Genomic DNA, 13220 nt, shown 5'->3' with positions numbered 1-13220 from the left:
GGAACACTTTTATTGGACAAAATAGACTATAAAAAAAAAATAACAGGAGACAAAGAAAGACACTATATAATAATAAAAAGAACAATCCAACAAAAAGACATAACAATTGTAAATATTTATGCACCCAACATGGGAGCACCCAAATACATAAAACAGCTAGTAACAAATATAAAAATCAATACTAATACAAAAATAGGGAACTTTACCACCTATTTACCTCAATAGACTGATCATCAAAACAGAAAATCAACAAGGAAACAGTGACTTGGATGGTACACTGAACCAGATGACTTAATGGACATACTCAGAACATTTCATCCTAAAACAGCACAATACACATTCTTTTCAAGTGCACATGGAACATTCTCTAGAAGTGATCACATATTAGGCCACCAAAAGGGCTCAACAAATTCAAAAAGATCAAAGTCATACCATGCATCTTTTCTGAACACAGCACTATTAAACTGGAAATCAACTACAACAAAAAATATACAAGTATACAGAGGTTAGATAACATGCTACTAAACAATGAATGAATCAACCAACAAATCAAAGAAAAAATCAAAAATTACATGAAGATAAATGAAAATGAAAATACAACAATTCAAAACCTTTGGGATGCAGCAAAAGTGGTTCTAAGAGGGAATTTTATAACAATACAGATCTACCTCAAGAAGAAAAATCTCAAATAAACCACCTAATCTTACACCTAAAGGAGCTAGACAAAAGAGAACAAAGAAAATCCAGAACCAGCAGAAGGAAGGAAATAATAAATTAGAGCAGAAATAAATGATACAGAAACAAACAAAAAGAACAGATCAATGAAACCAGGAACTGGTTCTTTGAAAAATATCAACAAAACTGATAAACCTTTAGCCAGATTCATAAAGAGAGAGACAGACAGACAGACGGAGAGGACTCAAATAACATAATCAGAATGAAAAAAGGAGAAATAACAACAACACAGAAATACAAAGGATTATAAGAGAATATTATGCCAACAAATTGGACAACCAGAAGACATAAATTCCTAGAAACATATAACCTACCAAAATTGAAGCAGGGAGAAATAGAAAATTGAACAGACTAACTACCAGCAATAAAATTGAATCAGTAATCAAAAAACTTCCAACAAACAAAAGCCCAGGACCAAACGACTTCACAGCTGAATTCTACCAAATATTTAAAGAAGAGTTAATACCTATTCTCCTCACTTTTCCAAAAAGTAGAAAAGGAAAACTTCCAAATTCATTCTATGAAGCCAGCCTTACCCTGATACCAAAACCCAATAAAGACACTACAAAAAACAAAAGAGAACTACAAGCCAATACATCTGATGAACATAGATGCAAAAATCCTTGACAAAATATTAGAAAACCAAATCCAACAATACATTAAAAAAATCATTCACTACAATCAAGTGAGATTTATTTCTGGGATGCAAATGTGATTCAATATTTGCAAATCAATCAACATGATATCACATCAATAAAAAAAATAAAAACCATATGATCATTACAATAGGTACAGAAAAAGTGTTTGACAAAGTACCACAACCATTCATGTTAAAAACCCTCAGCCAAGTAGGGTAAGAGGGAGCATACCTCAACATATTAAAGGCCTCATATGAAAAACCCACAGCTAACATAATATTCAATGGGGAAAAAGTAAGAGCTTTTCCCCTAAGGTCAGGAATGAGACAAGAATATCTTCTCTCACTCAGGCACCTGTGTGGCTCAGCTGCCTTCAGCTTAGGTCATGATCCTGGAGTCTTAGGATCCAGTCCCGCATCAGGCTCCCCACTCAGCAGGGAGTCTGTTTCCTCTCTCTCTCTCTCACAAATAAATAAATAAAATCTTTTTTTAAAAAAGTTAAAAAAAAAAAAAAAGAATTATCTTCTCCCACCACTTGCATTCAACATAGTACTGGAAATCCTAGCCACAGGACAAAAGAAATAAAAGGCATCCAAACCAGTAAGGAAAAAGTAAAACTTTAACTATTTTCAGATGACATGATGCTATATATAGAAAACCCTAAGGATTCTAACAAAAAACTACTAGAATTGATAAATTCAATAAGGTCACAGGATACAAAATCAATGTACAAATCCATTGCATTTCTATACACCAATAATGAAGCAGCAGAAAGAGAAATTAAGAAAACAATCCCATTTACAATTGCACCAAAATAATAAAATACCTAGGTATAAACATAACTAAACAGGTGAAAGATCTGTACTCTAAAAACCATAAAACATTGATGAAAAAAATTGAAGAGGACACAAACAAGTGAAAAGACATTCCATGGTCATGGATTGGAAGAATATTGTTAAAATGTCTATACTATCCCAAGCAATCTACACATTTAATGCAATCCCTCTCAAAATACCAACAGCACTGGGGCACCTGGGTGGCTCAGTAGGTTAAGTATCTGCCTTCGGGTCAGGTCATGTTCCTAGGGTCCTGGGATCGAGCCCCACATCGGGCTCGCTGCTCAGAGGGAGCCTGCTTCTCCCTCTCCCTGCCACTCCCCCTGCTTGTATTCTCTCTCTCTGTGTCAAATAAGTAAATAAAATCTTAAAAAAAAAAAAAAAAAAACTTAAAAAAAAAAACCAATGGCATTTTTCAAAGAACTAGAAAAAACAATCCTAAAATTTGTATGGAACCAGAAAAGACCCCAAATAGCCAAAGCAATCTTAAAGAAAAACAAAACAGAGGAATCACAATTTCAGAATTCATGTTAGGAATCAAAACAGTACGTTGTTGGCACAAAAATAGACACATAGGTCAACAGAATAGAATAGAAAGCTCAGAAATAAACCCACAATTACATAGTCGATTAATCTTTGACAAAACAGGACAGAATATGCAATGGAAAAAGTCCCTTCAACAAATGGTGTTGGGAAAACTGGACAGCAACACGTAAAAGAATAAAACTAGACCACTTTCTTTCACTATACAAAAAAAAAAATAAACTAAAAATGGATTAAAGACCTAAAAGTGAGACCTGAAACCATAAAAATCCTAGAAGAGATCAAAGGCAGTGACTTCTTTGGCATTGGCTATAACAACTTCATTCTAGATATGTCTCCTGAGGCAAGGGAAATGAAAGCAAAACTAAAGTATGGGACTACGTCAAAATAAAAAGCTTCTGCACAGCAAAGGAAACAATCAACAAAACAAAAAGGCAACCTATGGAATGGGAGAAGATATTTGCAAATGACCTACCTGATAAAGGGTTAGGCTCCAAAATATATAAAGGACTTCTACAACTCAATACCAAAACCACAAATAATCCAATTTAAAAATGGCAGAAGACATGAACAAACATTTCTCCAAAGAAGACATCCAGATGGCCAACAGGCACATGAAACATGCTCAACATCACTCATCATCAAATAAATGCAAATCAAAACTACAATGAGATATCACCTCACACCTGTCAGAATGACTAAAATAAAAAACACAAAGTGTTGGCAAGGATGTGGAAAAAGGAACTCTTTTGCACTGTTGGTGAGAATGCAAACTGCTGCAGCCCTGTGGAAACAGTACTGGAGGTTCCTCAAAAAGTTAAATAAATAACTTATTTATTTATATATATAATTAAATAAATACAGGGTATTTATCCAAAGAACATGAAAACACTAATTCAAAGGAATGCACCCCTATTTTTATTACACATTTACAATAGCCAAATTATAGAAGCAGCCCAAGTGTCCATCAACAGATAAATGCATAAAGAAGAAATGGTATGTGTGTGTGTGTGTACACTATGGAATATTTATTATTCAGTCATAAAAAAGAATGAAATCTTGCCATTTGCAACAACATGGTTGGAGCTAGAGAGTATAATGCTAAGTATAATAAGCTAGTCAGAGAAAGACAAGTACCATATGATTTCACTCATATGTGGAATTTAAGAAACAAATGAGCAAAGGAAAAGGGGGAGAGGGAGAAAGACAAACCAAAAAACAGACTCTTAACTATAGAGAACAAACTGATGGTTATGAGAGTGGAATTGGGTGTGGGGATGGGTGAAATAGGTGAAGGGGATTAAGAGTACATTTATCTGGGGCGCCTGGGTGGCTCAGTCGTTAAGTGTCTGCCTTCAGCTCAGGTCATGATCCCAGGGTCCTGGGATCGAGCCCCTCATCGGGCTCCCTGCTATGGGGGAGCCTGCTTCTCCCTCTCCCACTCCCCAGGCTTGTGTTCCCTCTCTCACTGTCTCTCTCTCTGTCAAATAAATAAATAAAATCTTAAAAAAAAAAAAAAAAGAGTACATTTATCTTGATGAGCACCAAATAATATATGGAACTGCTGAAACACTATATTGTACACTTGAAACTAATATAACACTGTATGTTAACTACACGAATTAAAATTTAATAATTTATTAATTTAAAGTAAATTAATTTAAATTTAAAATAAAACAAAAATAAAATTGTATGAACTCCATAAGCATGTAAATGCAGAAATATAAACCTTAAGTTAATTACTACATTTTTCTAATTTGTGGGAATACAGTACAATAAACATCTTCACTGAAATCTTGCCATATTTAGGAATTCATATACACAAAATTGGGGAGCTAGTTATTGGTAAATATTATCAAGGGAACAGTGTATTATTTAAATCATTGTATGTAAGATATATAAAAATACATATGTCAATATCTTTTTTTTTTTTTTAGAGAGAGAAAGAGAGCGAGCTAGCTAGCATGGGGGAGGGGCAGGAAAGGGAGAGAGAGAATCTTAAGCACGCTCCACACACAGTACGGAGCCCAGTGCAGGGCTCGATCTCACGACCTTGGATCACCACCTGAGCCAAAATCAAGAGTCAGATGTTTAAACAATTGAGCCACCCAGGTGCCCCTGTCAGTATTTTCAAAAAGTAAAAATGAATATTTCCCTTAAAAATATTGAAATGACTAATTGAATTATGAAATTAATGTACAATATATTATCAACAAATGTGTGATTACATTTTAATATAGTATTTTTTGCAGTAAAACAAAGCCAATACATTATTTTGTAGATGCATTCACAAAATCCTTAGTGAAGCATTCAAAAATTAGAAATAAAATAAAATGTGATAAAAATAAGAGTTAAAACCATAAGCCTGCTTTATTACTAAAGAAATTACCACAAGTTACAATTTAAATTATAACAGTACTTTAATAACAGAAGTTTCTCACTGTCTTATTGAGTAACATTCTAAAATAAGCATTTTAGGGCTAAGTCAGCTTGGCTCCCTCAGCCTCCTTCCAGTTCAAGTTTCTTCACTCCTAAAGTGTGGCCTTAATTTCTGTGACCCAAGATGGTAGTTTCCGAATTCCTCAGAGTGAGATAGAATAAGGGAAGAAAAAATTGTCATGGTTAGATGTAGCTTCCTTTTAAAAAAAAGTTTCTTAAATCTACCACATGGAAGTTCTCTTCTGATCCCATTTGCTAGAAATTAGTTACTTGACCTGATCTAGAGGCAAAGAAAGCTCAGAAATGTTGTCTTAAACTGGGTGTCCATGAGCTTAGAAGTCAGAGTTTCTACTATGAGGGAAAAATAAAAGGATCCTGAACATAACATTTAAATTCATACATATAGAATTTGCCATCAGATAATATTTAATATTTCATGTTTCAGAAACTATTAAATAAATTTTTCAAAATAAAATTTAAGCTATTTTTTCACTGTGAATTTTTTGAGGTACACAATTATATCCTATGGGAAAAATACCATGTTGTTCATTATTTGGTAAATTTATTGCCTTATATATATTATGAAGAAAACTAATGGATGATCAAACTGAATGTTAATGTTGCTGTCATCATTACAACATCTTGGGAGAGATGTTTTTGGGGAAACATGAGAATTATACCAGGTTGTGCCCTACTTTTATGAAGTTAAATAAAGGTGCTGCAGGAGAACAAATTCTTTATGTTCCATAGGGCTTTGGGTAGTGGGATCAGCAAGAGACTGCCTCATAATCATTGGGGGATATCTCAGCTTTATTTACTGTGAGTTCTGTGCAATGTGAGTTTCACTGTTCATTTTTATGTTTTCTGCAACAGTTTTGTTCAAGAGAAAAATAAGGATTTTCATCAATTTCACAATAGTGCCCCTCATTTTTCATGATTAAATTTGTTGTACCTTTACAACCACTGTTCAGGAACTATTTATATTCATTTTACAGAGAGGAACCTGAGACTCAGATCTCTTAAATCATCTAAGTAATAAATCGTAAAACCTGGGCGCCTGGGTGGCTCAGTCGGTTAAGTGGCTGCCCTTGGCTCAGGTCATGATCCCAGAGTCCTGGGATCAAGCCCCACGTCAGGCTCCCTGCTCAAGGAGGCTGCTTCTCCCTATCCCTCTGTCTCCCAGCTTGTGCTCTCACTCTTTCTCTGTCAAATAAATAAATAAATAAAATCTTAAAAAAAATAAATTGTAAAACCTAACTTGATAACATGAACTGATGGGCTCCAATGATATTTTTGCCAGATTGTTGCTTCCAGAAGACATGAGGTTCTTTCACACTTTCTGTAGATCTCATCCACACTGGAGCCAGTGTAAATTTTAACTCCAAGGAATATTTTAACAACCTGTCTTATCTAGCTCAGTGCTTGTGTAATGAGGATTTTGAAATATATTAATGTATTTTCTCATTCACATTTCTAACAGTTTTACGGAGGTATAATTGATAGACAAAGAACTACATATACTTAATGTATACAATTTGATGAGTTTGGATATATGCAAGCACCTGTGATACATCACCATAATTAAGATAATAGATGTATCCAACACCTCCCAGTTTCCTTGTGTACCCCTGAATTTTGTTTTGTTTTATGATAAAAGCAGTCAACCAAACTTAGAAGTAGTGTACCTCAACATAATATAGGTCACATACAAGTCCACAGCTAGCAGGAAAAATTGAAAGCTTTTCTCCTAAGATCAAAAACAAGAAAAGATGCCCACTCTCACCACTTTTATTCAGCATGGTACATGCACACTGAAAATTCAAAACACTGATGAAAGAAATTAAAGGAGCTGCAAATAAATGGAAAGACATCCCATGTTCATGGATTAGAAGATTTTATATTGTTAAAATGTCCATACTACCCAAAGTGACCTACAGACTCAATGCTATTTCCATAAAAATTCCAACGGCTTTTTTCTTACAGAATTATTAAAAATAATTGTAAAATTCATGTGGAATCACAAAAAGCCCAGAATAGTCAAGGTAGTATTGACAAAGAACAACAAAGCTGGAAGACTCAGATTTCCAGATTTCAAAATATGTTACAAAGCTACAGTAATTAAAACAGTATGGCACTGGCATAAGACAAACCAAAGGAACAGAACAGAAAATCCAGAAATAAACCCATGCATATATGGTCATATATGATCTTTGATAGCAGTGCCAAGAATACACAATGGAGGAAAACAAAATAACCGAAAACGTGGCTTAAATGTAAGACCTGAAACCATAAAATTCCTAGAAGAAAACAGAATAAAAGATCCTTGACATTGGTCTTGGCAACAATTTCTTGGATATGACACCAAAAGCATAGGTATTAAAACAAAGACAAGTGAGATGACCTCAAACCAAAAATCTTCTCTATAGCAAAACAATCAACAGAATGAAATGGCAACATACAGAATGAGAGGAAATATTGCAAGCCATATATCTGATAACAGGTTAATCTCCAAAATATATAAGAAACTCTATAAAAAAAAACAAAAACAAAAAAAACCTGATTTTTAAAATGGGCAAAGGACTTGAACAGACATTTCTTTAAAGAAGATACACAAATGACCAATAGGTATATAAAAAGGTTTTCAATATCATTACTTATCAGGGAAATGCAAATCCAAGTTACAATCAGATATCACTTCACACCATTAGGATAACTTACTATCAAAAAACAAAAGATAACAAGTATTGGTCAGGATGGGGAGAAATTGGAACTCTTGTACACTGTTAGTGGGAATGTAAAATGTGGAAGCTTCTATGGAAAATACTATGGAGCATCCTTAAATTAAAAATAGACCTGCCATATGACCCAGCAATCCCACTTCTGGATATATATTCAAAATAATTGAAATCAGGATTTCTAAGAGATATTTGTACTCCCATGTTCATTGCAGCATTGACATTTCTTTATACATCATTTCCCTCTAGTAATTCAGAACTAGTAGTATGCTGGATCTCACTTCTACTGGCTTGCAGGACATGATTAAATTTTCAGGAATCTTGGAAATTGTTGGTTGTTAAGCTAAATTCAATAAATTTACATCTAAATAAATTATAACAAATTTAATAAATAATAAAACTAATCTCTCTTAATTATTTTAAATTTTATTAATATCTATGTTTTTAAGGTTATTTACTACTACTGATCTGGCAAAAATAGCATATGATGGTGTGCCACTTCTCACCTATCTGATGTCAGCCCAGTGAGGGAGAATGGTTTTTATACAAGAGAAATAGACAATCACTACAAATCAACACACTCCCCACTAAAGAGGAAAAAAAAAAAAAAGTAGGTTGTTAACTATTAGCATACCCCTCCAGATGTATCTATTTACCATACAAAAAAATAAGATTGTTAAAGAGAAAAGAGCAAAAGAGGATTATCATAATAGGTGTTTTGAATCCTTAGAGAGACCATAGTCTTACTACCAGATATTGAGAGAAAAATGTATTTTCTAAATTCCTTACAGTTATATTAGCATTGTAAAAATCCAGGATTTGTGACTTTGAAGTTTCACCAGAAATCAGTGGCAGAGAGCACTCAAAATGCTATATAAAGGAACCTCCACGCAAGTAGGGAGGAAGTGAGGAGGTTTCTGTGTTGGTGGAAAGATAATCAGGTAAAGGAAGAGGTAGTGTGAGAAAGTCAGCTCCAGTGTCCTTGTTTCCTACCTCTACATGCCAGGGTAGGATTCCAAATACGTTAATGGGGAACTGGGGGTTGCCTCCTATCAAAGCATTAAATAGGTATGAGGGAATTTAAAACACCAGTGGTAGTGGTTCATTGTCCCAGTGACTAAGACACCATTTGTCCCACCAATCCATAATGATACAAGCTGTCTAGTGGGAGAAGTCTCTAAATCTGCACTATCCAATATAATAGTCACTAACCACATATGGATATTGGGCACTTAAAATGAGGCTACATTAAGCTATTAAAACTGTGTTTTAAATACTTAGTAAGAAAAGATAAGGTAAAATCTCATGGTTCATCTTTTATATTTATTAATGTTGGTGTGATAATTTTTTGGACATAATGGAAAAATATATTATTTAAATTAACTTTACCATTTTAGTTCTTAATATGGCTACTATAAAATTTAAAATAGCATATGTAGCTCATATTTGTGCTAATATTTCAATGATGAGTGCTAATCTAGAAAGATGACCCTGATTTAATATCCCTCCCACATATGCTTCTGTAGGGGTCCAGAAATTCCTTAATGCCCTGGTGCAGTATTATATAGAACAAGCAAATGAGCTGATGGGCAGAGGTCTTAGGGAAGATTTCCAAGGGCAGAGGTCTCAAGACTGAAGACAATGGATGGGTCCATTAGCCAGGTTTAGAGCAGCAAATGTTGCCTCCCTGTCCAAAGGCCACAAAAAGACTTGTATCACCATGAAATTCAACAAGTATAGAGGCTGATATGCAGAGATAAGCAGGCAGAGCCCACGAGAGGCCAGCATGGATCCTGTACGTCTAGATGTAAGCTTTTTATGCCCTTGCTGCCATGAGATACTTAAGCTAACTCATTAACTAAGGGCAATGATGCTTTGAGGAAATTGACCAAACCAGAAAAGTAACTATTTTTAAATTTATGTACATATATAGAATTCAAACATTAATGTCTTTTCCATGAGACATTTTATTTTAGCAAGTGTTGTTTCTGAATAATGATACCATTGCTTTACAAATATATTGAAAAAAGCATAAAAAAATTAAATATATCTTAATTACTACCAAATGTGCCATTATGTAAATTTTAAAAGAAACTAAGATATAAACTAAAATAATTCAGAAAGTTCTGGGTAAAAGTTCATACAATTGATAAAGAAAACAAGTGCTAATGATATGGCAATAATTCAGGAGATGGGGATTTTTTTTTTTCCCCTAATCTAAGTTTCAGGAGAAACAAAGTCATTTCCTGGTAGAGTATTCTGGCATTTATTCATGCAAATGTATTCTGCATTGTTTTGGCATGGAATAAAATATTTTAATGCCCTAGGCAAGGGACTACATTACTTGTTATTCCCTATATCTCTTCCATTGAACACCTAGTAAAACATTTAAGATACATTTGGGAGGAGCATGGGAGTAGCACTTGTTTAAACCTTGAAAACTGCATAAAGACTCTGAAATTAATAATTAAGCTTCCCACAACTGTAGTTCTATAAAAATAAAAATTTTATGATGGCAAAAATAACTTCTCTTGTAGTTGATTAAAATATTGTTTTTAGTGAAAAAGTGGGATTGTCAAAATACTGTCACAGTAATCAGTTCTCAGTGCTAACAGCAGCGAGTGTTGTCCTATTTTCACAGTTCTTGAATCCTAAACTTTGGAAGCAAAAGCAAGGATTTACTTTTCAGCTTTAGAAGCTATGAATATATGAATAGTATTTAAATTAATTTTAAGGTACTCTATTATTTCTATCCACCAACAAAGGAACATTTGAAATAGTTTTAGGAAAGTTTTTCTATCCCAATATATGTTGATAGAAAGTAAATAAACTTTGGGAAAATATAGCACTTTAAATTATTCCAAACTGCAAAAAAATGTACAAATGATAAGCAAAATCAACAGAAGGTGTTTTCCTGTATTAAAGCCATAACCTGAATAAATAAAAATTATAAAAGAAATTAAAGAAAAGGTTGAGTATTATAGAAAAAGGACTGATATTCTAGAAAAGGCTAAACAAAGGTGCTTATACCTATGGGATTCCATAGAATGGCTCTATTTTAACATGAAAATGAGGACATTTCTTGTGTAACAGATTAATAGATAAAATTAATCACAAATGTGAGGTCCACCTGAATTTTTAGTTTTATATGCCTCTCTGAATTCCCCACAAATATATCCTGAAGACCATATATGTGCATGCATCTCTCACCCCAAGTTTAAATTTTAAAAGTTAATTCTTAGTGTCATTCACTTGTAAATTCGCGGACTCATAATTATCTTGCATTGCGAGAATTACAGAGGAAATCATTGTACCTCTGAAGAAAGAAAACTGAAAGAGTTGCATTTCTTCCTCCAAAGTGGATTTAACTGATGCACTGGACCACACGTTTGACTCTACCTATTCTCAGTGTTGCTCCTCTATTCATTCTGCTGTCTTGGCCTTTCCACAGCCGCTTGCCCTTGGACATTTCTAGAGTATGATCGGGTATCTATCTGCAAATATCCCACTTTCAGGACAGATGCCAACCACCTAAATGATTTCTGAAGCCCCTTCATTTGACTAACTTTGAGGAGGCATTACCCCTATAAAAAATCTCTAAGACTCTTCCCTATCAATTGATTTCTCCTTTATCTCCTAGAAGTGGGTGATGAGCTGCAGATGACAAAAATCTTTGTCACAGTACCATAGAATGTCCTACATCCATGTCTGACTTCTGTTCTCTCTGCCCTTGAGCTCCTTTGACACAACAGGAAAAATCTAAAAAGTCACATTTAGCAAGCTGCTATGCTAGTTTTCTCCATTGTTTAGACAATGCTGTGGAATCTAAATTTTGAAAACTTTTTGGTTTCAGTTCTTTAAAACAAATGTTTAGTTTAGTATTTCAGTGATTCTCTTCCCTCTGTGATTTGAATAAAGATCATGTGATTTATAAACAAAAGTGATTTAGTAATATTTTCATTTTTCTTTTCAGTAGTATAAGCACAAAATACAAAGTATACATTATATTTTTATGAGGAATTTTTGTAGTTACAAAACTCTATCCAAATGTCTAACCTATGGAAAGTGATAGGATAATAGTCTTTCTTCAATATATTTTTGAAATAACATATTTCTTCTCTTTCCAGCCTAGCCTGGGTTTAAAAGTAAAATATCCATTGAACAAAGTAGGAGAAACAAATAAAGGTAAGTACATAAGATCATCAGGGCCTACAAATCACAGAATGGCTATAGAATATGAAGCCAATACCAGTGGTTCCAGTAATGACTGTCAAATTGAAGGCTGAGGGGAAGATTGAGTCTTTTAATGTGATAGTTCAAGACAAAAAGAGAGAGTGGTTCAAAACTATCTACCTCAAGTTCAAGACCAGTGCGGAAATTGCAAAGATATAAAGGAGTGATTGTTCCCGTTACTATAGCCTTATTCCACACAACATTTTCCCCTTACAAAACCCAATACAGTATTAAGAATAAAGCATATTCTCAACAAATACTTACTAAATTGGATTTAACAAAAAACAAGGATTACAAAATGTCAGTAGGAATGAAATCCTGAAGGGAAAAAATAAGTTGGTAGTTTTCAAAAGATTTAAAATTATGGGTCATTATTGCTTAGTTTTCTCTCAACACAAACTCAACTCGTGGTGCACTGAAAGGTTCTGAGGTCGTAGGAACTCTCAACAATGGAACTTGGATAAGATGATTGTTCAAATACCTAAAAATGCTTTATGAACATATCTGAGAAAAATCAATGATTTACCTAAGTTTCTGCATTTTCATAGAAGTAATAATATCAACTACTGCGGATCAATATTATTCACCTTAAAATTTAGGAGTAAATCAAGTCACTAAATTATCTATTACTCAAAATTAAAGTTGATGATTTATTAAATTAATGTTTATATAGTCTATGTTCCTAATATCCTTTTCAAAACACTATCTTTAAAACCAGTCTGAGCACAGGTTCTTCTTTCCTCTTTATGTAATATTCAAAGGTGTATAACCAGGAGTGACTTGAATGTTTTCTTTAAGCAGTTACTGCTTATAAGAAGCAATGTGTGACAATTACAAGGGATGTCATATACTTTTTATATTAGTGGGAATGGATAACAGAGCTTTGTGATATGGATTCAATTTTTGCTTATAAGCATGTTAAGGATTATTTTAATACTAATCTTAAAATAGTAGGCTTTAAAGTTCATAATTTTATTGTGAGGCATTTTGACTAGGCTGCTATGTAATTTTATGATTGAACTTATTCCAAATGATGTCAGATAAAGGAGCCCAGAAATATG

At 33.6% G+C, this 13220-nt stretch overlaps 1 protein-coding gene across 1 annotated transcript in view; it reads left to right on the top strand.

Moving 5' to 3' along the window:
* The window catches only part of LOC145716185 (uncharacterized), a 112053-nt gene that overhangs the window by 87281 nt on the left and 11552 nt on the right, over positions 1-13220 (top strand). Inside the window, exon 2 of the mRNA XM_081798527.1 lies at positions 12054-12111. Coding sequence (XP_081654653.1) covers positions 12054-12111 — 58 coding nt within the window. The remainder of the gene's footprint in view (positions 1-12053; positions 12112-13220) is intronic.

The sequence above is a fragment of the Leptonychotes weddellii genome, chromosome 1 (genome assembly GCF_054177405.1).
Source record: "Leptonychotes weddellii isolate Sample4059 chromosome 1, ASM5417740v2, whole genome shotgun sequence".
In the NCBI taxonomy this organism is placed as follows: domain Eukaryota; kingdom Metazoa; phylum Chordata; class Mammalia; order Carnivora; family Phocidae; genus Leptonychotes; species Leptonychotes weddellii.
This window is presented reverse-complemented; position numbering and strand designations above follow the sequence as displayed.